At 35.3% G+C, this 26,656-nt stretch overlaps 3 protein-coding genes and 3 non-coding genes across 23 annotated transcripts in view; 5 read left to right on the top strand and 1 right to left on the bottom strand.

The window, feature by feature from the left end:
- nmo (serine/threonine-protein kinase nemo) overlaps window positions 1-5,460 on the top strand; it is a 38,694-nt gene extending 33,234 nt beyond the window's left edge. The window contains 6 exon segments of the mRNA XM_081977252.1: window positions 1,052-1,240; window positions 1,298-1,507; window positions 1,582-1,783; window positions 1,841-1,934; window positions 3,633-3,661; window positions 3,664-5,460. Of these exon segments, the coding sequence (XP_081833378.1) occupies window positions 1,052-1,240; window positions 1,298-1,507; window positions 1,582-1,783; window positions 1,841-1,934; window positions 3,633-3,661; window positions 3,664-3,698 (759 nt within the window). The 3' untranslated portion in view covers window positions 3,699-5,460.
- The window catches only part of LOC145727611 (uncharacterized), a 35,555-nt gene extending 12,116 nt beyond the window's left edge, over window positions 1-23,439 (bottom strand). For 3 of the 7 annotated variants that reach the window (XM_081977302.1, XM_081977303.1, XM_081977297.1), the window contains exons 1-2: window positions 13,339-13,468; window positions 13,124-13,274 (exon numbers count right to left, since the gene is read on the bottom strand). In XM_081977302.1, coding sequence (XP_081833428.1) covers window positions 13,124-13,206 — 83 coding nt within the window. In that variant the 5' untranslated portion in view covers window positions 13,207-13,274; window positions 13,339-13,468. Of the gene's footprint in view, window positions 1-13,123; window positions 13,275-13,338; window positions 13,485-16,087; window positions 16,196-18,973; window positions 19,163-22,715; window positions 22,838-22,927; window positions 23,107-23,286 lie in introns of those variants that run through there. The other 4 variants (XM_081977299.1, XM_081977300.1, XM_081977301.1 and 1 more) reach the window with 4 other exon arrangements.
- Sarm (sterile alpha and armadillo motif) overlaps window positions 5,995-26,656 on the top strand; it is a 44,795-nt gene continuing 24,133 nt past the window's right edge. For 2 of the 12 annotated variants that reach the window (XM_081977222.1, XM_081977221.1), the window contains exon 1: window positions 24,999-25,283. In XM_081977222.1, the coding sequence (XP_081833348.1) occupies window positions 25,173-25,283 (111 nt within the window). In that variant the 5' untranslated portion in view covers window positions 24,999-25,172. Of the gene's footprint in view, window positions 6,178-11,278; window positions 11,312-16,847; window positions 17,134-21,238; window positions 21,379-22,333; window positions 22,506-24,998; window positions 25,284-25,989; window positions 26,009-26,656 lie in introns of those variants that run through there. The other 10 variants (XM_081977210.1, XM_081977211.1, XM_081977217.1 and 7 more) reach the window with 8 other exon arrangements.
- TRNAM-CAU (transfer RNA methionine (anticodon CAU)) lies at window positions 7,225-7,297 on the top strand. The gene has a single exon. It is a non-coding gene; the product is annotated as a tRNA-Met (tRNA).
- On the top strand, window positions 7,534-7,606 carry TRNAV-UAC (transfer RNA valine (anticodon UAC)). Its single transcript has one exon. It is a non-coding gene; the product is annotated as a tRNA-Val (tRNA).
- On the top strand, window positions 13,689-13,760 carry TRNAA-UGC (transfer RNA alanine (anticodon UGC)). Its single transcript has one exon. It is a non-coding gene; the product is annotated as a tRNA-Ala (tRNA).

The following is a 26,656-nucleotide window of genomic DNA, read 5'->3' on the forward strand; positions in this document are numbered from 1 at the left end:
CTATTCTAAGTGCTCGTTTTTGTAAAACAAAATTTTTTTCCATTAAGCTATTAGAACCCGAAAATATTATCCCATACTTGAGCACAGATTCAAAGTTTGCGTAATATAGGATTTTTAATGTTCTTTCATTCATGTATTTCGCAGTGACTCGTATGCCATAGCAAACTGAACTAAGCTTTTTGTTTAACTCTAAAATATGATTTGACCAGTTTAGGAATTCATCCAAGTGAATTTTAAGAAATTTGGTATGTTCTACGAGCTCTGTAGTTGATTGTCCAAAAGTTAGTGTTCCAGGTTTTTCAATTTTAAATTGTTTTGTTCTAAAGAGTAGAACCTTTGTTTTATTATTATTAAGTAATAATCTGTTACTTTTAAACCAATCTTGTGCTCTGCAAAATAAGTTTTCTCCCGATAGTGCTACGCTTTCTACATTTCTTCCCACTGTCAATAAATTCGTATCATCGGCATAACACGTCACATGCTCATTTTCTGAAAGCAGAATGTTGCTCAGGTCATTAAGAAATACAATGAATAAAATAGGTCCCAATATGCTTCCCTGTGCAATTCCAATTTTATTTTCCTTCAGACTTGAGAAATAATTCTGTCCATTTTTTAATATTTTAACTTTTTGTTGCCTATTAGTTAAATATGATGAAAACAAATGTAATGTTTGACCTCGTACACCGTAAGCCTTAAGTTTTCTAAGCAACATATCTGGGTCAACACAGTCGTACGCCCTTGACAGGTCCAAGAAGATGCCAATCGCCAGGTTACCTTTTTCCATACTTTCTAATATCCGTTTTGTAAAAATATTGCAGTCTGCGTGGACCTTCCAGGCACATAACCATGCTGATTTAAGCTCAATAAATTACAATGCTTGAAAAAATCTATCAAAACCGTTTACACATACATAATTAAAAAAATTTTGAAAAAGCCGGTAACAAACTAATAGGCCTGTAGTTTTCCATCAATACCGCATTTCCTTTTTTAAATAAAGGCTTAATATACCATGTTTGAAGGAATTATTAATTATATGACAAATCATACTTAGATCTGTGATTTTGGTTTGGCACGAGTGGAAGAACCCGATACGTCCAAACATATGACGCAAGAAGTGGTAACGCAATATTACCGTGCCCCGGAAATTTTGATGGGGGCGAAGCACTATAAGGCGGCTGTCGACGTTTGGTCTGTTGGTTGCATATTTGGTGAACTGCTAGGACGGCGAATATTATTCCAGGTATTTTCTGCAAATACTAAAGCAATTTTACGTTTATTTACTGTTTGTATTTCACAGGCGCAAAACCCGGTACAACAGCTTGAGCTCATTACAGAATTGTTAGGTACCCCCTCGCTAGAAGATATGAAATACGCCTGCGAAGGAGCGAAAACACATATGCTCAGGAGGGCTCCGAAACCTCCGAGTTTGTCTGCCCTCTATACTTTATCCTCTCAAGCTACTCATGAAGTTGTACATCTTTTGTGCCAAATGTTGGTATTTGATCCGGTGAGTAGTTTGTTTTTTGAATTGTCAACAGCGGTTCGTCTAATTTCAATTTTCACTAAATTTGTGATTTACAGGATAAACGAATATCGGTGGTTGATGCTTTGGCACATCCCTACCTAGACGAAGGTAGATTGCGGTATCACTCGTGCATGTGCAAATGTTGCTATACGACTGCAAGTGGTATGCGACAATATACTTCGGAGTTCGAAAACACAGCTCCCCAAGCCTTCGACGACCATTGGGAGCGAAAAATGACCTCGGTGCAACAAGTTAAAGGTAATTATTGTGCTTTTCTGAATAATTTTTCGAAACCTAATTTTTAATTTATTTCAGAGGAAATGCACAAATTCATCGCGGAACAATTGAACACTAGCAGGGTGCCATTGTGCATCAACCCTCAATCCGCGGCGTTCAAGAGTTTCGCCAGGTAAGACGGCCGCCGCCAGTCCAGATCCAGCGCAGCGCCATTGCATAGGTGACCGAAACCGCTCTCTATCGCCCGGTGTACGTTGATTAATTTTGCTTAAAAAAACAAAAATTGCAACTTTTTTAGTTATCAAGTTTGCACAGTGAGGAAACCACTACTGCTTAGTTTTTTAACATTATATTGGAAATACGTGGTAATCGGTTATTGAGCCTTGACAATCAAGTTGTAAGATAGGGCTCACCAATTTTACGTTTTGTATATGCAAAGTGTTCAATTGTTGCCTCACTGTACCCACTTGACTAATCCCATTTTAACGATATAAAACACAATTTAAAGGGACTAGTTTTGTCATCAATTTACATTTTTCATTATCGCTTAATTTGATACAAATTTCAGCTTCCATCTTGTGCACATACTCCCTCCATTTTAAGCTAAGTGTTTCCCATTAGACGTACACCGGAAGGTAACAGGGTATTTTTCTACTTTTTTCTCAACGTTTTCGTTATCACACTTACCACACTTCATTTTCCATTGTTTTAATTATTTTTTATAAATGTACAAAATCAAGTGATTTCCATGCTGGCGCGTGCGTTTTGTCTCATTTTTAAAACTATACCGTAGCGTTGAGTTTTATTAATTCACGTAGAAGTAGTGTAGTTTCGGAACTTTTGTTGTTTCCGAATAAAAGTCTGATATGCATGGAAGTCAGTTTCATAGGACACGTGTTTAATCCGAGTGTTTACTGCCTTCACATAATCGCCATATAAATTGAAAATTTTAGTTTACTTTCAAAGGTCTACTCCAGTTGGTTTTTATGTGAATACGATAAACACTAAACGTAGCGTTGATTTATGTATATTAACCCAGTTAGAAATTACCACCCATTTATAAGTACCCAAGCTCAGTTAACCGGCAATCATTACTTGTTGATGTCCAATTTGTGAGTGAACTGGATTGATGGGCTTGGGTAGTTAGTCCAGTAATCGAGCCGGTTAAAACATAGAGTAGTAAGATGATGGTTGTTATACAGGAAACAAAAAGTTGCGTGTGCGCCCTTTAAGAAGACCCTAGAAATCCTGTTATCACCCGTCATCTTTCTCTGTGCTGCGTGACTTGCCTTTTTATAGGTCAGTTTTATTTTTTTTATATATATTTTTTTATGTTTTGCGAACATAATGCTACATTTCGTTTTGTGTCTGTCAATACCAGTCCTACTTGGAAATTGTATTAGTTAACAATATGTAACGAAACGTATACTTATGGGTCGCCTTTTTTTGTGATAACGGCACGAAGATGTTTTTTTAGTTATCAATTTACTTACACTTTTTTTACTCATGAAAGAGTTTAAGACAAAATTATTCGAAAAGTACAGACACATGTGATACAATATTTGTTTAATTTTACATATGTATTATGTGTAACCCAAAAATGTTTAGTTTTATTCTCAACTTGAGTTTAACACTTAAATGAGCAATTTTTGTATTCTTTTTAACTGTTTCCTACCATTTTCAATAACATATACAATGTAGGACACACCTTTAACTATTTTTTATTGAAATTTTTATCACACATTTTGTAAAATTAAACATCATATTCGATTCAAATAAGTCTAATTAACAATTCTGTAAAGATTACTATTTAGGTTATCAGTTAGATGATAATAATCAATAATTACACTTACCCATCATTTTGTTACAGTTCTACAGTCGCACATCCGTCGGAATTGCCGCCGTCGCCACACCAATGGGACTGACCGAGGGATAAAACCGGAGCGAGATAACAACGGACGTCCTCAATTCCGGACTTTAGTTTGGTTCAATTAGTATTTAGATTGTAAAGACAAACCAAATATATATCAGGGAAACTATGCAATGCAAGTGAATAAGAAGCTGGACAATCGCGCGCTGCAACTTTTACTAATCTGTGTTATGTGTATACTTTTATTCTGCTCAGTTTTAAATTCCTTAAAGAGGGGGGTGGGTCGACAGTTTTCTGAATTAACCCAGTTTGAGGCTGCGACCAGGAAACAGTCAACTCGACTTTCTGTCTAGTTAATCTGTGTGTGTATTTACATTAAATATAATGTAGTTTCCAATGCCTGTCGTCCGCCGCCTTTAGAGGTAAATTGTGTGTGTGTATATAACTTATATAAAATATTCATGGAAAGCAACGGACCCAATTTTCCAGTCTTCAGTTTCCAACATTTTTGTTACAAAAAAAAGAATGTGCAACTAGCACAAAGCGGTTAAAATTACGAAATTGTGCCTTTGCTTTTCAAACTCGCTAAATGTTACTCACAGACAAGACAAAAAAAATCAAAAAAATGAACATACTACTAGAAAAGCGCCTATTGTTTAGTAAATGTGTCACGTGGAGAACCTTTTAGTTCGGTGGTGTAACGAAACTGTAGATAAGATTGTACAGATATCACTGCCTTTGATAGACTAGATAGAAAACGAAATTTAGTTCTGTAAGACTGGCAAGTGTCCGGTACCAGATCGAAAGAGGATCGAAGGGTTGGCTGTTGTTTTTGTTTTCGTCAAGTGCAATTTTAGACCTGCAAATCTAGCGTAAAAGTTACCTGCTGTGATATAAATAATTATAGTAACTGAACCTGTCGTGTTTCCAAATCTATATTATATATTTTTATTAAATTGAGAACAACCTTTTGTATCTCTTTCGAGAGGGTGACAATCGGTCATTGCTTTCGTTTCTTTTTTTTATAAACTATGATTCGTATTTTAAGGATAAAGACTGTGAATAGCTCTTAACTATGTATAATGTGCAGCTCTGTTGAAACCAGTACATACCAACCCCACAAAACAGTGTGTAGGTCTAGGAGTTGTTAAATGTGGTTTCTAAGTGTGCAATTGAGGTAAATAGAGACTGTGAACAATCCACTGCGACCGTTTTATCTTTAGTTAGATAATTTTTTGACCTATAATTTGAATTGTACATAGTTAGTCCGTTTATTTTTTATTAGCCAATTTTTTTAAGTATCTAGATTTACATTGTGTGCGTTCTTTAAGGAGCGCTCATTTTAATATGGTCGGTTTAGTAAAATTCGCGCTGGCCAACCCTCAACTAGATATAATTTTGTGTATGTTAATTCAAATTTCTGCCAAACGATTTTTTTTTCGATTTGGCTGCGGTTTTATCCATTTTTTGTGTATGTATATATTTTCACAAACTTATTGGGTGCCTATTTACTCGACTATTTAATTTTGTATAACCCAAAGTACTTACTTGCCATATATATCTTTGATTCGGACCAGTTTTTATATCGCGCTCCTATAGAAAACGAAAACAGTACTGACTATAGTACCCCCCCGTTTATATTACAGTTTTATTTTTGGTTTTTTGCAATTTTTAAGATTTTTGTAATTATATTCCATTGAATTTTCCAGCGATCTCAGTGACAGACATGTAAATATTTGAAGTATATTTCATACTTTTTTTTCAGTTAAAGGTCAGTTAACGATTTACTTATAAGAACATTATACGACAAATAAAGAACACAGAGGTAGTTTACATTCTTTTATTATCCCCCTTAATTTCTTCTGAAAAAATATTTAGTTTTTCAAGGTTTGTTTTATTTAAGACAAAATGGTGACATGAACACTTTTCTGTTCTACTTAATATTCATCTCCAAAATCTTATGCTAATTTCGACTTTCCGTCATCTAATAGTTAAAACAATCTAGCTTGAGATCAGATCGAATAATCGACAAGAAATCCATGGAGCTAAAAAGTACATTAACGATTCGCGATTAAAGTCAGCCTTCTAGTTGAGTAGATTTCGCGGTCAATAGGTCGTCGTCGCTTTTAAGGAACCCAAAACCAGCCGGCTTCTTACATCAGGTTTTCGAGAGGCAGGAGAGTGATTTACTGGATGTTGTTTGTGTGTAGTAGTGTACAATCGCAAAACCGGACAGAAAAATAAGGTGCGCGCACTCGCGAACAAGTCACCGCGAAAAATAACCCGCGTTTTTGATTAAACGCAAAACCCATCATATAATTCAAATGTTAAAATCGCCTCGAAATGTATTCAACCCAACGGAATTAACACTTATACACTAATTTGTTGTTTTCTTCACTGTTCCAAGGAATACCTTAATTACTGGCCACGATACGGTTTTGTTCGGGAGCTGGTTGTGTGTGATGTGTGGGTGGACTAAATAATTATGATGGGTAACGTCCAGCAATGTTTTGCCGCTCCTAAGAATAAGAAACTCGCCATTATGGTAAGATTCGTTTAAACTTGAATTCTTACAACGTTAGATCATACCCAACTCATTTGAAATGTCTTGTCTAATTCAAATTTGATATTTACATAGACCATGTAATGCAATAATTGCCACGTTATTTTTTGTATACATTATTGTTAATGTAATGATTATTGACATAACCAAAGCATTTTTTAACTTATTACATTCAAATCACGAATCTGTAGTAAAAATAAAACGGTTTCACTGTCTAAACCCTAAAAAATGTTTATTTTCACCGAACAAAGAGATCATTGACGTGTGACACAACACATGGAAATTGTTTGTTGTTTTCTTGGAACGTTATTACAAAAATGTTATGTTCTCGTTGACAATCATTTTGGAACACCCTGTATTAACAAATTTAAAGCTGATTTTTCCGCGTATACAGTAGAGTGTAAAAAAACTAGATTTGCCTCTTTAATTCCCTTTGTTTGAAACTGTTTAAATGTCAATGAAATACCTACATTGTGGATCCGCGAGTTTAGTTATTTATAGTTGAAACTTTTGACAGCTACCACGTGACTGTATTATTTAAATCGTTTGTAATATCTTGTGACACTAATGAGATTCATAATATCCGTGGCGTAGAGTAATAAAATTAATTCTAGAAGCGACGTTTTTTTAACAGAAACCTATAAATTATGTAGAAAGAAGGCCCTTGACTTTAAAAATAGGTAAGTCAATTGTACAAAAAAAACTGATAGTAACCAGCACCACGTTCAAGCGAACCACACAGCCTTGACACGTTTTAACCAGCAATAATGTTTATTTTAAACGATTTTTCCAAAGCAAACACGCGTTCTGAACCGTGCATATTATTGTTGTGATTAGGTCAAGCTAAATATAATTTACCTAATTATAATACATAATTATCTCTTCTAGTAATGCATTTTTCTTTTTGATTTATTAAGTGTTTATCCCTTTTAAGAAAAATTGCGAGGTCTTGCAATTATAAATCAAAGCCTTGTAGTTAGAGCAATGTTAGAGGGGGAAAAGGTAAATTTATCCCGAAGAACAACAACTGCCTCGGTAGCGCAGTAGGCAGCGCGTAAGTCTCATAATCTTAAGGTCGTGAGTTCGATCCTCACCCGGGGCAAAATGTTTTTTACTTTTTAGTTGAAAATTATTACTATTATAAGAAAAAGACTCAAAAAAAAAACTAAAAATAATATTTAGGTAAATGTGATATTTGAAGCTTTAATTAATCATTTCCTTATATTTTTGGAAATTTTATGGTAATTGTATTAAAGTTTTAACTATTTTTTAGAAAATAGAGCAGTAGTAGTTATAGCTATTTCTGTTGTGTAACACTTTAAGACAGCTGTACTCATTGGTTCCGTAGTGTAGCGGTTATCACGTCTGCTTTACACGCAGAAGGTCCCCGGTTCGATCCCGGGCGGAACCATACTTTTTTTAAATTTAGCTTTATTAATACATGTACTTTTTTACTTAGATGCCACATACAGGGTTTTTCAATGAAAAGTAGCCACCCTGAATATCTTCCAAAATAATTTCTCTGTTAAAAAATGCTAAGACACGTCAACAAAGATTGCAAGGGGGACATCTTTTTACGTAGGATTTGAATTTCTGCCATCAGTCCATTTGCCGCCATAGCCACCCCCACAAAGTTTTCAAATGGCACCATACCCTGTGTGGCACATCGTTGGAAAGGGTATTTCATAAGGAATTAATTGCACTATTATATTTGTACATTTGCTTTGAATTGAGACCAAAAAAAATAAAAACATTTTTTTGTTATTTTGGTCAAACTGCTGATAACACTACCGAATACCTGTTTTCCATTCCATGTTTTTGCCTCAGTCGGTCAACTTGTAAGTTCGTTTTGAAGGAACATTGTCAATATGGTTTACACGACTGCCGAAAGAATAGAAATTGTACGTTTTTATTTCAAACATAACGACTTTCAATGCAATCCATCCAGATAAATTAATTGGTCATCAGTATGTCTTAAAGTTGATGCAAAAATTCATGGAAACTGGTTCAGTGACAAACAAAAAACATCAACCTGAAAGACAAATTATTAATGAACCAATTGAAGTTGCTGTTTTGGGGCACGTTGCAATGGATAATACAGCCTTTAAATCAAATTTCCCATGCATCGGGTGTTTCGAAAAGCAGTGTATGAAGAATTTTAAAAAAACACAATTTTCATTCATACAAGGTAAAATTGGTTCAGGAATTAAACGAAGATGACTATGATAGAAGACTACAATTTGGTGAAATTATGTCTACTAATCTGACAAACAACGTGAACTTGTTGTACAATATTTGCTTCAGTGATGAGTGTATGTTTTTTTTGAATGGAGAAGTGAACAGGCATAACTGTAGGTATTGATCAGACACGAATCCACATTGGTTTAGGGATACCCATACCCAATATCCAGAAAAACTTAATGTTTGGACAGGTATTTTAGGAGACCACATCGTTGGTCCGTTTTTTATTGACGGTAATTTGAATGGCGCTACTTATCTTGAGCTTCTTGACACCACTGTTGATCCGACCATAACAGAGCTACTAGAAAATGATGAAAATTTATTTGAAAATAAACTAATTTTCCAACAAGACGATGCACCTCCACACTATTCACTTCCCGTTCGAGAATATCTGAACAATCGATTTCCTGGAAGATGGATTGGTAGACGTGGTCCCATGGAATGGCCTGCGAGATCACCCGACCTCACTCCGTTGGACTTTTTTCTATGGGTGCATTTAAAATCTAAAGTCTATGCAACACAGCCGGCCAATATTGCAGACAGGCAGAGAATAATACATGAATGCCGACAACTGACACCGCAAGTCCTCACAAATGTTCGCGAACTCTTCCAAAGTCGCTTGTATTATTGTATGGAAGTTAACGGAGGTTATTTTGAGCCATTAATTAAATGATAACCGCTATTTGCTATTATTTCTGCAGTTAACAAAAAATAAACACCAAACGTATTTTTTATTTTTTTTTGGTCTCAATTCAAAGCAAATGTACAAATAAAATAGTTCAATTAATTCCTTATGAAATACCCTTTCCAACGATGTGCCACACAGGGTATGGTGCCATTTGAAAACTTAGTGGGGGTGGCTATGGCGGCAAAGGGGCTGATGGCAGAAATTCAAATCCTACGTAAAAAGATGTCCCCCTTGCAATCTTTGTTGACGTGTCCTAGCATTTTTTAACAGATAAATTATTTTGGAAGATATTCAGGGTGGCTACTTTTTATTGAAAAACCCTGTATAAACTTCAACAGGACATCACAACAGTTAAATCAACGGGATCAGCAATAGCTCAACATTATCACTTACAAGAAGATGCGTGTTCTGAATTAAAATAACCAACAATTTCCATGGGTTCGGTGCGAGTAAACTTTCAATAAACCGTAGCGAAAAATGCATTTTACATACGTAATGGGAACGCCCAAACGTGAATCATGTTTTCTCGACATTAAAAATGTATGAGGAAAAGTAGACCGAAAAATGTGGTAATTGATAATTTTCCGTTAAGCTAGAACACGTCTAATAATTGCCCCTTTAAGCGGTTCTTTGTAATGTTAATTTATTTAGTAACAAATTGGTATAATAAAAAAATACACCATCTTGTACTATCATTAGTTAGGTAATCGGTTAATTAATATGCGTTTGTTATTCAACAAATTTAAATCTTGGAGAGAATTCATAAACAGCGATTTTCGTGTTTGTGTGTCATGTTAGACTAGAAAAGTCGGTCGGCGGCAAAGATGAAAGGCGTAAATTTAATGTAAAAGGTTATTTTTACACAATCCTCTTAAATTAAGCAAGTAAACCAATAAATTACTTAAATGTTTATCGCGACCAATTTGGTTTACGTCGTTGGAATATTCATTCATAACAGTGTTATTATTTCAGTTTTTCTAATTGTTGTCATTAACAGATGATTAAGCGTGTAGAATAACTTTTATGAGTGCACGTGGTTGTATCCAGGACAATTTGCTTTTTTATCAGATTATAAAGCTGATTTATGTACTCAAAAATCTGGATAGTCGTTTGTATTTCTCTCCTATAGTTCAAATTTACTAAAAAAAACAAAATTAACATTTCGAAATTGTTGATACAAAATATGTCACCAAAAGCTATACAGCCAAACATTTATTACTATTTCAGCGTTAATTTTTTCCCAATAATTATTAAACTTTGTACCCAGACCTAACATGTAATTTTTTAAGGTGCATTACGTCAGTAGTCGATTTACTGGCCTCGAAATGTTATGAATGGGCCAAAGCCCGACATTGCAAAATACTACGAGTTGGTAAACCTTCCACACAGATACGTGCCGGACGACGTTCTAGATTTAAGACGCCCAATCTGGGCCATCAAGTTGCTTTTCAGCATTTGTCATTCAACCTCAACTTTGTTTAATTTAGTAGCTTCGATTAATTAAACAGTGAACACACCCAACTCTTAAAGCTGGGTTAACAACATTCGCACGTGTTCAAATAGCCAGAAATCGTAAAATCAACGTTATGGTTTTGGTCAAACCTAATCAAGACGCTCATCAAAAAAAAAACCTCGGACCGTGATACATGCGGTATTATAATTTTTGTGGGCATGTCTAATGGATTATTTTACGCGTTGGTTTCATATACTTGTGCTGGAGGACCATAAATGTTTACGAGTCCTTAAAAACACTAACTGCAAGATCTTCGATAAGAAAACTACTTTATATTACCGTCGAGATGCGTCAAGTAATGAGATTTTCTTGTCCAGTTTACGTTATGGGGTCAAATGACCTAGACACCTCGAAAATAATATAACGCAGGTAATAACGTTATTGAGTGTTATACAGAGTGAATAAAAAATAACACAATGAGAAATTAATATAGAACATTGGTGCGTTACATTTACTTTGCATTTTCCATTAGTGGTATAAGCTTAGTGCACTGCTTCAAAGACATTTCTTAAGAAGAACACATTTACCCTTCAAAAATACCATAAGTTTTGCCAAGTTAAGTTTGTTCACCACTTTTTCAAGAACAGACAATTTCATTAGTAGTTTAAAGCACACCTCAGTCATTCCAATTATTGTTCCAGATTGATCACGCCCTTCCTCCAGACATAAGTTTGGTAAGTAATTCTTTTTAAGTTTAGTTGTATAATTTATCAGTTGAAACACGTAACCAACCACGAGTCCATGCAAAAGTCCATGCCGAAGATAAACATTGGTTCTATTGTTTACTAAAATCTCAACCGTACATAAACGATGTACGTTGCTCAACCGCATTAGGTAAGCGTAATTAAATACGCAAAACGGCACGTTTTGATTAAATTAATATATAGGTCGGTCGAATGCGAAGAAATGAAACAGTTTTAAGTTAAGACGCTGTCATGGCAGAAAAGTTTCAGAAAATGTGGCCGACCTGCCCACGCCGATCGTTGCGTTGTTGCAAAAGAAGTGCTGCAACGTTTCCGCTGCCCACGGTGCCAGACTCGATTCCAACCAGATAAAATTATTGTCGGTTTCTTATTTGTTTTTCGAATAAAATGCAAATCCGGTCAGGCCAATCATGATTTTCTTCAGGCAAAACCTTAACTTTGAATTCCACTGTTTTCATTTCCATGATTTCTTTATGCGAGAGACAGTGTTCTAGGACATTTTATGGTTTTAGTTCAGTCAACCATTTACGAGACTTTAACCAGAATTGATCTAATAAAATTCTGCTCGTATATTATTAAAAACAATAGAAAAAAACAGCATGAACCGAGTATAGCGTCCGCCAGTGGTTTTGACTAAACACAATAATACAGCACATCCGTGTTAGCGCGTGCACGATTGAGATTTATTACACATGCACCAGCAGTAAATTAATCCAAAAAACGTCAAAGACGATGTCGTCGTCGAGCGTGTTTGCGTACACCAGGTCCAGGACTGGCAAATGGCGGAACCGAACCGCAATGTAATAAGCAGGAAAAACCTGATTTAAGAGCCTGATGAACAGGAAGTCCGCTTCCGTAAATTGTATTAAATTTAATTGCACATATTGGCATGACAATGCTGGTTTTAGTTCTTGAATATTGTTGACACTTTCAGGCTTCGTTCGTTTTTACGCTATATGACGTTATGATGTCGTAATTTGACAAAACCATAATATAATCAACTGTCAAATTACGTCATTGTGACGACACAGTTGCTCTACTCGGTTCGTCGAGCGTGAAAACGAATACGGCCATAGTGTCGAGACCTCGTTTATTTTGACGCTCTCTGGAAAGAGCAGAAAGAATGTGTGACGTCATCATGACGTAATTTGACAAAACCATAATTATAGTCAAAATTTTACCCTTTGAGAATGACGTCAAGCAGGTGAAAAAACACGCATGTCTGGAATTAGATCACAAATTTTAACCTACAAATGCTTTGAAAAATGAGTGATCATGAGAGTTTCAGTTGACATCTGGAAACTGTTTCTTTTCGTACTCGAAAAAAAGCAGCACATTTAGAATTAGCATTTGGGCCTTCCCATTGTAGCACAGCATTTTTATACCTTTGATATTCGTTTAAATCAAAGTGACAGTAAATGTCAACGTTTTTAATTTGACAGGACGACAAAATTAACAACGTGCCTTTTTTGCTAAAATTGTTTATTTCATATGTTTGATATGCGATAAACAAAGATGTAAAAAGACGTCATTCTCAAAAGGTAAAAATCCAACTATAGTCAAATTACGTAAACGTGACGTCACACTCACTCTGCTCGCTTCACATAGCATTAAAAACGAACAGGCCTCAAATGTTTATTTATCACCCTACACGAACTAGGTATGCGAAAATTTGTAAATGTATGTCTTACATTAACGCACAAAGCAATTTGGAATACTCAACTCTTTACCACCCATGTACAAGTTGGACGTTTAGAACTGCATTAGAAAGGAAACACTTACATTTGATTAGATCCACAGTCAGTGTCCGTCAGAGAGGCTGAGTTTAATCTGGCTAAAATGACCCCCTGGTGCATCGTATGCATGCGTTCAGCATGTTTGAAATTGATCTCCTTCTTTCATCAACTAGCCACTGTATTTACCTAAAAAACACCTAGAATCAGAAGACATTACTAAAAAAACAGACTATAATCGGTACAATTGAACTGAAAACTTACTTTCTTTCCCTTGAGATCAAATTCGATCTTAAAATATACAAAAAGTTTCCAATTTCCGATTGAAATGACAATTTCAAAAAACAAAATGGCGCGGTTATTTAGCTGTTGCTGTAGCAACCAAGGCCCACTTTTCATCGGAATATTTACAGAAAACTAATCACGTGACTAAATTATCTTACAACAATGTCTTGGCACGTGCCAATTGTCGCAACAATGTAAACAACCAATTCAAGTGTGTACAACAAAGACAGAAAACTTGATCACTTTGGATAAACAAACTGAAACCGAAAAATCTAGTAAACTGTGGCGAGTTTATAATGTGACTGTGTATAAAACGATCCAAAGCAAGCGGGGATGTAGCTCAGTGGTAGAGCGTTCGCTTTGCATGTGAAAGGCCCCGGGTTCGATCCCCGGCATCTCCAAACTTTTTTTATTCGAAAGTTTACCAAAACTGTATAATTTTTTTTACCAAACGTGTGTGTACAGTATGAAACCCTACAAGTTATCGTTAAAGCTATTTAATCCGATTAAAGCATCATATCAAGTTATTTAAATAGATTATCTGCTAAATTTAGGGTTTCTTCGTAGAAGCCGAGTCCAGACGGCGACAGAGCGTTTAAAAGGAAATTCAATTTTGGCACGGTTTCCTAAGGATCAATCTATTAATTTACTTTTGTACGCTACGTTTACGCTTCTGTTATTTTATTTATCTATTCAACTGATGTATTTACAGATTTTTTAAAGCTTCTGACTACTTAAAATCTGACTACTTCTTTTCCATCATAAATAAAGTGACTAAAACGACAATTTTCATTTCACAGAATTTGCAGTGTGACTAGAGAGAAGAAATTAAGCGGATGTCCCATCAGACAGGTTTTTACGTAACTGTGTGACTCATTCCGTGGTCCCCGGAGGAGGAAACGTGATTCGTTTTTTATCGGTTAATTCATTCGCAAAATGGAATTTGTCCTAATTGAATTCAACTTCTATGATACCGTTCTACTCCTCTCTACATGCAATAGTCATTATGCAAAATTACTAAATTATATAGTTTAGACTTTATTAAGGTATTCGATGTGCTTATTAGAGGGTATATGACATTTAACGCCGCAGCAATAGTTTGTAATAACTGTTATTCCTTTTGTGATGAAAGGTTAGGTTTGTAGCATAGAATAAACTGTAGGAACGTTTTATTTAACTTTATAACCTTTCTGACCACTGGAGTGTATGATGCATTATATTGACAAATTCATTGATTTTATTAAAAAACGTCAATAACTCATCATTCTCTTTGGTCGAGACTTGTCTGACTGGAACAGACAGTCTAGCGTATTCGAGAATGAATCATCGCCCCCTGTTGCTGATGTAGATTTCGATCGACAGTTTTTTCTTTTTGGTTTTTTCTTTCTCAAGAGATTATCGACCAATAGACTGGCATGCCTGAAATTCTTTCGGCATTACCTGTCGGAGCGTAAATTATGAATGGACTTGTCTCTTCAATTTTCGTGTGATATGGGTCACTATGTAGATGACGGTTTTATAAGTGATGATGGTACTGTAAATTAAGCTTTTAATTCATCGTAAAGTTGTACTAATTAGAACACTGCATCAGATTGGAAAAGCTAGAATTAAGCACAATTAAACTTTATAGGCGATTTTTAGGTCAGTGCATTATAAATTCCTAAAGACTGGTTAATACACTCAGCTTTTCTTTGAAATGTTAAATTTTATAGACTTAAAAACAACAAAATCGTGAAAAGCTCACGTCTCTAAAAACCTCAACAACAATTTATAGCCCATTGTTTCGCTACTTAACATTCATTGAAAGTTTCCAGAGTTTGCTTTATTTTACTGAATCCCTAATAACGAATTTGAAACTATCAGAAACGTGGGGTAGCCCCTTCATTTCTTGTTGGGCGTTTGGATTATCTTTGTTTGCCGCACGCAAAACAATAAACAAATAAATTATACAATCGTGTCAAGGTTGTCCCTCGACCCGTTTGTACGAAAGTCACACGAAACTGAAAAAATCTCCCCTTGTAAATTTTATAGGGTTAACCTAACTTTCACACGAAGCCTCATGCAACTCGTCTAGGTCATAACAAAACTGTCGATTTTGCATTCTGCGTTGCTGATTGTCAAACTGTATCGGTGTGTATAATTATGCACGAAGATAATTAACAAACATTTGCATAATTATAACGTTCACAGGTCGTGTGTGAACTGGGAACATCGACAAACGTTTTATAAGGGGCTTCTAATTTTCGTTTAATTGACTATGATGAATTAGAGGACTGCGGTCAGTCAATGCTAGGACAACTTAATTTCGGTATTAGCATCAAGGTTTATGTTTCTAGTCTCGGCTTCCTGGTTACGTAAAGTGGTTTTGCAGATTAGAATCTGTCGAAATTGATGTGACTCTATTAAGTTTGAGACGTATAGAGTGAGGAAGTTTGGGTTGTTAAGTAACTTTTGTTGTTTCTGTTGATGCTTCATTTCAGCAAAACTATAAATTAGCAAGAAGGAAGACGTACATGTATGGCAATACTGTCATACACGTCATAACAGTTTTAAGTAAGTTTTGTGTAGAACAAGCTGTATTTATTAAAGTAGATCAGTTATGCAACCATGTATACTAACTAGTCATTGCAACCTTATCGTTGACAGACTTTAGAATGATAAGATTTAAAGATCAGTTTAGTAGTAAAGTTTTTTAAGTAATCTCTACTTACTAAAATAAATTACTTACCAAATAAAATGCGATAATAGACAAACATTGCTCAATTGTTGTAGATGTTGGATTTTCAATGTTATCTTTTTCTATCTAACCATATAACCATTTTCCGGTGAAGGTATTCTGAAAATATAAGTTTCTGTAATAAATATTAATTATAATGAGTAAATCTAAGGTGGGTACAAAATATATCAAAATTCGACTTAACCAGAATGGTTATTTAAAAACAAAACCATTCAACCATCTAAACCAAATATAGAATCTAGTTTTGCCTTGAATCTAACAATAGAATAAACTCGATCGATTTTTCTTGATTGCTTACAACCAACCCCATAAATGGCCACATTCAGGACACACCAACCCATATGAAAACCATAAGAAAAAATGGAAAAGTCTATTATTACATATTTTATTTTGAGTGTACAAATTACACTTCTATTTTTGATAACACAAGATTTGTTTCTGTCTCTCTTTCATTTTTTTTTCATCTAAAAAAGCGACAAGAAACATTTATAAAAATGCCTGCTGTTTATTTATCTTTCGGCACCTGTTCCAAATCCGCGACATTCCCTGGATCATAAATCGGATTTTCCTAGTTCGGTCGGTGCCTTCCTGCCGTTCCTGCTCGCAAAAGCTTTCGAAACCGAGCTTTAGCGTTGTTGCATCGCGTCCGTTTCCCAGAAAGAAGCAACAAAGTTTTAAGCAACGTTCACAATGACAGAGAGGGGAGCTTAAATAGTCTGTCGTTTCGTTCTGACCGAACAGTGCACGCTACGAATCCTGTAACATCGAAACGCTATAACGAAATCGAAAATTTTCCCCTTGAATCAAACGACGATTATACGACCCATAGTTTCCGAAAAATTTGAAAAAAATTATTATACCGCGCGCGAAAAATTTCGAAAAAAAAAAAACGTTCTCCTACATTGTGATGTGTGGTACATTTTTATAGTTTTTGAGGTGGTTTTCAGTTAAATTTAGCCTCAATTATGGTGGTGAGCAAGTATACGATGCCAGCACAGCCCAACCTCAATATGAGACGATTAATACTTAACAGGAAGGTTAGTGCAATTATCTTTCATTCATCTATTTCATTTAGTGTAGTGAGAGTGCCAATGTTTGCACACACACACGACACTGTTTTGGCCACTTAAACTCCGCTTTTTTTAGTTAATCTCGGATCTTCAAAGCGCATTAAAGCTTTTTGAGTTACATAAGTTTTAATTCAGAAATAGTAGTACGTAAGTAAATTTAAAAAGTTTGATAAGATCAATAGAAAAATGATCTGAAAAGGAGCCTACAGTTATTATTTGCCACCAGGCATTAGTAGAAAGATAATGTGACTTCTTCTTTGAGAGAAAGACTGGGATTTTCTAAGGTTTACAAAAGATGTGGTATAAACTAGCCAAAGTAGATAATTGAATCAAAATCACTGACTATCCGGCTAAAACACATCAAATCTGTACTTTTTTATTATAGAAATCTGTGAGCCATATTTCTACATTTTTCATTTTCAAAATGTATGGTAAACCAGTTAATAAAAATCATTTTCAGAAAGGATTAATTGTAAAGGTCACGTGACTGTCTCAAGCTGCGCAAACGTTTGAGATAGTTTTAAATTGCAAATTTTGCTTTACTACAGAATTTTACTTCATCTACAAGTAGCCATCAAAGATAATTTTCTAATCTCTTTATTCTGGCAAATTTCACTCATTTTAGAACATATCAAAATTTCATTTCTTATTCTGGTACATATTTGAGCACCTTGTGTCATAATAACTGGCTGAGTCCGCTAAGTCTGGCATGTGCTAACCAAACAACAATGCCTTTTATTGAACTCCAGTTAAAACAATTAACTTGCCTGATGTAACCTTTTGAACAAACCCCCACTGAAATTGTCCGGTCAGCAACCATCTCAAATTTCCTTAGATTACTTGGAATTTGATTCAACTTAGCAGCCTATTAAGCAGTTTGAACAGAAAACGCGGGTATTAAATTATAGCTTGGCGGACAACCAGCTGGAGATAAGATTGGAGATTGTAGTGTCAAACTTGGCATCGGAAGATGCAGTTTCGAGTAAATTTCATAAAAAAATTTGGTGGACAGTTGTAGAAATAGATAAATTATTTATAAATCAATTCGAGTCTATAATTTTGTAGTATCATTAGCAAATAAAGATCTAATCGGCCATTAATCACGGGCATAGCCCATTTATCATTCAGTTTCAACAGTTTTGACATGCTCGTATTTTATCAACGAGTTGCCTAGAAGGTGTGTCTCAGGTTGAATTAAGCATTCTTTCTAGCATTTTTTGTATATTTAGAACTTATGTAATTAGATAATGAACACTTAACTTAAAAAAAGATTGTTTCTTTTAAACTTATTCGAGGAACAAATTGATTGATTTCATCACTACATTGACAAGAACAGATTACATGCATTCAAGGAATCAAAACGTATGGTTAATGCACCCAGTCAGTAAACACTAGATAGATTAATGCCCTTTTAGGCAACCAAACACCAAAAGTAAACAAATTGCGACTACTAGGAACATTTTTCGTGGGAAAAACCTGATTCAGCCGGTGTAGGCCATTGTGCACCGGTTTGCAGAAATACGAAACTTACATTTGTTCGACGTGTAAATGGGTCATGTACTACGTAAATAACTCGTCTCTGGTTTAATAACCACATTTTCTAGTCGAGGATGCATAAAATTATCGATAACGTTCGTTGTTATGGAGAAATTATTAAACGTTTCTGTTCCTAGTTTGGACGAAAGGAACAATGGATACACGGTTTTTTTGCAAGCAAGGTCAGATATGTACGGAAACCATTGAACTCCTGCGCATTTTCGGTAATACGAATCGCAAAAGACAGGTGAATAAATTTGAATATACTTACAACCCTCCTCTGGTTTGTTTTCGATTTGAATGCGATTGTACTTCCTGTGTCTAACAAAAAATGGCAACTGGATAACACATGATTCGTCATATTGTTTCCTTAATCAAACAGTTTGAGAATTTGGTGATTTTTCGTTAGTGTCTTCTCTGTGATGATCGTGTTTGAGTTCTGTCACATTCTCCCCATTAACTAAAACAAAACATGTAAAAACAAGCCTCTATTTATGCAATATTGAGTGCTTTGCACTCTAAGTAGACAACAATACGTCAGTGTTTACGCAATCTCATCAGTTTGGTACCTTTTGAGTCATGTGATTAATAATGTAGCATTGTTATCAATATACATAATATTTAAAATGAATGAATCATCTTATCGTATTAAATTATTGGTTGACCGATGATTCATTCGCGATTTTCCAAACACATTTCAGGACGCTGGAAGAGTGTAATATAGAAGGTGTCATCTACCGCAAATAGATGGTGTTACGCGAATTTGTAAATAAATGATAAGGAGCAGCAAAAGCTTATATAGTAATGATAGCTTACTGTGTGTGTGTATATTGCGATTTCATCAAGAAATGGATAACCAACGGTCAACATGTGAAGACAAAGAAACCGTTAAAAAAAGATTAGCGTGGGTAACAGCCGTAAATTTCAGATTAACCGAAAAAAAATTATCAACCCGACCCAACAAGTTTTCGGTCGATACGTGCTCAGCTGGTCAAAAATAAATATTTTTTCCGCGATTCTATTTTTAAAATTCTTATTAGAGATTGGCATTTCTATGAGGTTTTTCGACTCTCACGTAGGTTAAAATTCGTTCTGGGATCCCAGCTTATACAACACTAACCTTCATTAATAAAATACAAATAATTTGTTGTGGCGTAACAACAAAAATATCATGAAGTAACACGTTTCCGTAGGACAAGGTTGCAAGAAATTTGCTAATTGCGTTATTGACAATGACTTTACACCCACGAGAATGCGCAAAAATGAAAGTGGACTTCCGAGTGGTAAAAATAACAAATAAGCCTTTGTGTTTTATATGTGTTTCTTTGTTTTGCAAGTTAAAACACAATAGGAATTATTTTTGTGGCGTTTGGTTCTGATTTAACAAAAGTTTTTAAATTTTGGATAATAAATGATTTAAGTAATATTTTGTTAATTTATGACCAGATTCTAGAAAGTTAATCCGTAAATCAACCTGAAATTACTGGTGAAGTGAATAGCGTTTTTGATTATTTTACGTCCTATCTGAGTTGTAAGGTCAGAGGGATTAATCAGTCGATCCTAATCGTACTAGTAGAAAATACTGGCCAATCTTCAAAAAATTAGCAAGGTTGACGTTATCAACTGGATTGACATGACGAACATAATTAACAAGGTAGACAAGGCTAATATTTGATACAGTTGTCAATTATTACAAATCAGCTCATCATGCTTTTTTTGATCAATCACATACAGTGTTATTTGCGGAAATACTGCACATGTGGAGCAACTAACGACAGAACATGATCACTGACAGTGTATGATTGATAAACGGAACGAGAAAGTGAACGACAAAGTTTGATAACATCAGAACAAAGAAGGTGAAATCAGTGTGCGAATTTTTAACCAGCACTAAGAATGTGAAAGGTTATTTATATATGATTTCGGCCCGAAACACGGGCCCGGCTTATCGTGAACTGAACCGAAATAGGATGTAAACGGTTTATTACATCCTTTCCTCGCAGCAGGAAACGTTTTAATTAGATTTGTTTTTACTTTCCTAGAATGACGAAAGTGGATCGATGCTAACGATTAACATTTCTACAAGTGGTTTTATCCACATGAACACTCACACTATTGTAAAATTCCTAGATTTGCCAAAACACCGGATTGTATACTAAAGGATTAGCTCAGGAATTTTGATTGCATGGTATATGAATGGAAACATTGACATAACGTCGTGTGTACATTTTGCTGGAATTTATTATCACCTGATTAGAAACAGAGCTAGAATAAATAAATGACTAAAATTCTTAGTAAAGTCATAGCTGTAAACTGGAAAAAAAAAATTTCAGCCAGTTTTTCTACCACAAATGGTTTTATTTAGTTAGTTTGCACCACTTTAATCAATACTAGTTTGTTGTTTTACAGCTTAGACTACAGCGAATATTAAAAAAAAAACAATCCTAGTACACCTGCAGAAAGGTGTACAAATAAAACCGCCTTTCAACTTAAACAGAGTTCTATTTTTGAAATTGAAAGCGACCAGTACATAGAGAACACGCAAAGTTGGCAGTTGGGGAATAGCCAGAAACTAGGTATGTCGGGTAACTATCGCGTCGGAAAAAAATCACTTTATCAAAACCATACCGGGTGGAACGTAAAAACTAGTAGTTTTCGGATGCTGTTCGATCCAAAGTAAGTGTTAACTTTATGGATATTCCAGAGAATTTTCTTGTTTATGTAAAACTGGAATGTTATCGGAAAATTGAGGAAAATCCCTCCAGGATATGCATGATAATGTAATAATGAAAACATGTGTCTGTAATAAACTTTTTACTTAACATATTACGAAAGACTGCATTGGCTGCCAACTTACACTAATCAGTTGGCTTTCGTTACCAACACGTCAATCTTAACGGTTTGTTTTCACTAAAATGTTGTGCTAGACTTCTTACAATACGTTCAATGTAATATATTTTTAAAACACACAATTATTAATTGAGGAGGCTGGTTGATGCTGTAAACACACTTATTTTAAGTTATTCAGGGTCTAACTGATCCACCCTGTAATGAAAAATGACGAGGTCGTATAATTAATAGTAGTTTAAGTCCGTGTTTAAAGTACTATTCTCGACACAATTTTCGTTAAATTTAACTAGAATCTGAATTTTAATAATGCGTAGAAACATTTCGCCAGATTAACGATTTAGCTTTCTAACTATACCTAAATATAGCATAAGAACAAATTTAAAAAGGTCAAATACCCACGCAGTCTTTTTAGTTAAGTGGTAACGCCTGATGGTGTAAACGCGCTCATTCTTAATGGTTCCACGTGCAAAACGACGCGTACGCTCAGCTGTCCCTTGACTACTTTCGCGTTATATTCCTGTCACAACAACCACGTAAGTTCCGTTAAAAGCCTTAGTGGTTTAGCACGAATTTTGGCCTTAAAGAGCGGGTTTTAGCGACTCAAATATCGCGCTCCCCCTCTGTTCCAGCAGGATTTCGACAACCCGGTATGTAACCGTTCATTGTGACAACAAAACCGCGAGAATTGCGCGGTTGCAAGTTCTCATTTCGACCCATCGGCCTTGTAAAACAAGACAAGACCGCCAGCTTTCAGTCGACGGTCGGCTACAGCTTTCCGACCGATTGATTTGTAGTCGAAGCGTGTGTGCGAGTGTCGTGTGTGGAACGTGCTTCCGTGTACAATTTCGAAAAATTATGATCCATTTAGTGTTCCCAGTGGTAAAAAAGCTACATTTACAATGACCGGAGGAGGTTCGGCGATGGACAGGCCGAAAATACCACTTTTGGCTAAGGTAAAGATCATCGGAATACCAAACCAAAATTTTCCAATAGGAAAATGGTGATGTTTTTCAAACTTGTTGCGTAAGAGTGTTGACTGAGGTCAGGTTTGGAACAGTCATTAGCCCCAAAAAAGTCCGCAACACTTCCAAAATTATAGTAAATTAGCAAGCTTTTTTTAACTCTGTGGACACTGATTGATGGTGTAAATGTACTCAACTTACGTCAATTCGCTTGTGTTGTTCTAACAACCCCGTGATACTCGCACCTCTGTGGACATTTGACCATGTTTCTCCCAAAACTTCCATACAATTGTTATCAATATAGCTGGGTATTTAAATAATAACTAAAAACCACAGATTAGTTGTCTAGAAATTAGGGTTATAAGAGTCAGTGCATCAACACTGACTAACTTCATTGGTTTCCTAACTCTTACTTCTTGCACATACTTCTTTCCTTTTTAACTCATAATAATGCTTATTCTAAATACTTACAAATTTAATTTTCTATAACTGGCCATCTTTCTCAGTTGTCAACCCCTGCTGGTAGTTGATTGGTGCTAATCCTCACTTTCACCCCTTTTCAAGGGCATGTCTAACAATCCAGGAGACACCCCTAAAAAACAGATTAATAGTATTCTTGTTGTATTAATTATAGTTATGTAATTCTAGTATAATAAGTAGCAACCCTATTAACCATGCAAGTGATAAATTAAACCTGGAAAATTCATAATTAAATACTGTCCTGCATATCCTGCAGGTACTTACTCCTAAATGGCGGCTCTTATGCACTTACCTTAAATTCTATGTGATGTGACCCCAGAAAGCTTTAATATTTTTGGGTTTTGTTTAAATTACCCTTTAGGGACACTTTAATTACAACTTACAACAAAAAACAGTAAAACTGACTACAAAATTCCTGCGACTTAACCTCAAATGTCAAAATCTTCTTCTTTTAATTAATCATGGCGTACTGATTTGTAGTGGTGTGAAGCTTCAGAAACAAAGCAACTTCAGACAGGAATGCGCAATAACAACTCCCGTATAGCCGGCATCGCAAAGCTGAAAATACCCGAGAGAAACAAGTAAAATAAGGTCAAAGACCGTTAAACGGAACATCCGGGGTTTTTTTAAAGTAACATGGCGCCAGACCGGTGCTTGCAAGACCACGCGACTTATCGGATTAGGCGTAATTTACTCGGTGTCCATTATCAACCACCCATACAGACTAGACAACACTGTAAATTGGCCAACCAGTTAAAAGTCTAATCGAGTTGAAGAAAAAAAAAAACTGACCAACCTGGTTAATCAAATATTTGTTCGGAGCAAATAAATCAACTTCGAAGTCCTTGGTTTACCTGACAACTTCATTTAACCCAGCCGTAATGATTGATTGCATTGATTGCTTGGTGCCAGTGTGATTATTATTTAATCTGATTAATTACGTGATTTTTTTTCAACTAAATTATCTTGCAAGTAGCAAGAAAAAGGGTAAAACCACCTGACAGCAGTGTTGCCACAATAACAGCTATTTTAATCTGGACCATAATCGGGAGTAGTTAAACGTGGGTGATTTTGTACCTATTTCTAATTAGCCGACGGTGATATTTCCTTTTCGAGTTTACATATTAATGACCGTTCTCTAGAATATTCTCGATAAACGTGAATCAGCGTCGCGTTTTCGGATTTTCAAGCCACCGCCATACCAGCGATACTTAAGACCTTGTCGTCGTTTGGTGTCTTAGAAAAAATACAATGGATTATTGTAAATTATTATGCAAGTTTTTACTGCAGCCAAATCCCGGTGGAGTTAATCATGTTTTGGGTTTTATGTCTCTGTTTGATTGTAATTAGTTTGAATAAAAACAGCGTGATTGTGTGCGTCAACGGATCTGACAGTTGTCAAGTAAAGTGTTGTATTCATAACTATTTATAATAATTAATTTGGACTTTTTAGTCCAAATTAGAAATATTTAAAGTTATTGTGCGTTGTCTTTGGTTGGTTAATTTTCAAAGTATGATGACATTGAAAGTGCATAGTAGTACATATTTAAAAATTAGTAAATAAATCAGATTAGGATTAATTACATCTCTTAAAACGGCTTCCGGTGTTGCTTGTCACTAATGACGAGTGTCACTTACTAATCAGTAGGTCCTTGTTTAACTAGTGGTTTGAACAAGGAATGCATTACTCTTACGTGCTCTCTCACTGTTAAATCACTAATTTTCCAATTTTGCGGTGTATAGCCTTGATTTTCAGTAAAAATTCACTTATTAGGTTGTAAAATGCTTGTTAGTTGGTTTAGAATGTCAAGTTGTAAATTTTGACAATATAACATAAAGCAACTGACAAATTGCCATTTCAAACTAACTAAAGAAAAAAAAATGAAGGAAAAATTGTGTTTGGTTGAATAAGTCAACGACGATAAGATAACGACCCACCCACCTTTCTTCAATTCGCCAGGTAGGTAATAAAGCATTCCTCAAAACGGACGCCTAATCCAGTCAACGTCGGATCGAGGTCGAGTGATGAGCGGTCGTGACTACGGACTGTAGCCTCGTGTTTTTAAGCCCACATTAAAACCACGCTAATTAGTGCGGGCGTCGTTATCGAAAAGGTGATCTGACAATGTTACGAGTGTTTTGTTGATGTTTGGTGGTGAATTTCGGTTAAAATAAATCATGTTGCCGGAGAAAAGTTGGAACGACAAATCTTGGCGTTCTAACAAACGAACCGGATTGGTTCAGCGAGAGGACTTTTTGAAACGCAGGAGTCGCTTTGACACCCCTACGGTTAGTTTTTAAAAGTGTGATTCAGACTGTGACTTTTTTCACCTGTATTGTTACAGTCTGAACCACACTTGGTTTAATTGATTGAAACGCCTACCTAAATTAGGACTGCATAAATGTTACTTATTTCAAACTGCAAATTAAACGGGCGTTACCACGTAACTCTAGTTCTTCACCCTACATAACGTTCTGGTTTTTCCGATTATTGCTCTAAAACTGACGCGTCACTATCTAATGCTAGCGTTATCACTAAAATTGTTAAGCTATCTTAAAAGCGCTTATCAATAATTACGGTTAAAGACACTGAACTACGGTACGCCAGTTTATGTTTACACCCCTTTGATGGTTATCGGCAGTCAATTTTAATTCGAATATTTACATGAAACGTTATTATTGTCGTTTTATGTAACCGGTGGGTTGCATGGCCTTCGTACAGAACACGTTCTCGTCAATAAATTATGCCGGAATTTGTTGCTTCGTTTATTTTACGACTAATTCGATTCGGGCGCGTTAAAATTGTTGATTATTTACGAGTCGTATCTGGGCTTACGAATATTTCGATCATTTATTGTAATTTGATCTCGGTTTAATTAGCCACGACGAATAAACGGGTGTTATCGAAAATTATAATAATTGTGCCAGTGTAGAAGTGTTTTGCGCCTATTTTCATATTTTTTCTCCGACATGAAATTTATCTGTCTTTTAGCAAGAAATTTTAAGTTGTTTTAGTAAGTATTCACATAATTTTCAATCAATCAGTTTATACATTCAGATTCAAATGTAAAATTAGCAACGATCAATAATTTTATAATCTTATCGGATTTCTGAGTAGCAATTCTAGAAAGAAATGCTATCAAATTATTGTAATAATACAGGAAAAGAGTTGGATAGACTATATCTTTAAAAATAGGAAAGTGAGAGGCAAAGAAAAAAATGGAAAACAAAAGATCTAGGGACCACTTAAAAGAACGAAAAAGGGCAAGAAAGGTCCTACTTCTCTTTCTATTTTGCTGGTTGTCCCTCCCATAAGTATTCAGATTTGCCCCATGAATAAGTTCATTGTTTCTCCCTTGGCTGTCCGCCGGAAAATCTTTTCCGTCCACCATGTATTAACAGCCTTTTTTAATTGACGACAACGAATGCGAAAATCGTTCATTAATGAGTCCCATTAATGCATGATTTTTCAATTATTGCTTTACTTGAATGAAGGATTTTATTATAGGCAACCAAATATGCTTATAGCATAGTTCCATCCTTCTTTATTTGCATTAAACAGAGAGAAATAGACGCACATTATTTAGTTGACATCCACCATTACAGAACTAAATGTCACTGTCATTGTCAAGGGTGCCTATGATTTCGATTTGCCGAGTTGC

Source organism: Ips typographus, linkage group LG4, assembly GCF_016097725.1.
Source record: "Ips typographus isolate SLU linkage group LG4, UJ_Ityp_2.0, whole genome shotgun sequence".
Taxonomy (NCBI): Eukaryota; Metazoa; Arthropoda; class Insecta; order Coleoptera; family Curculionidae; genus Ips; species Ips typographus.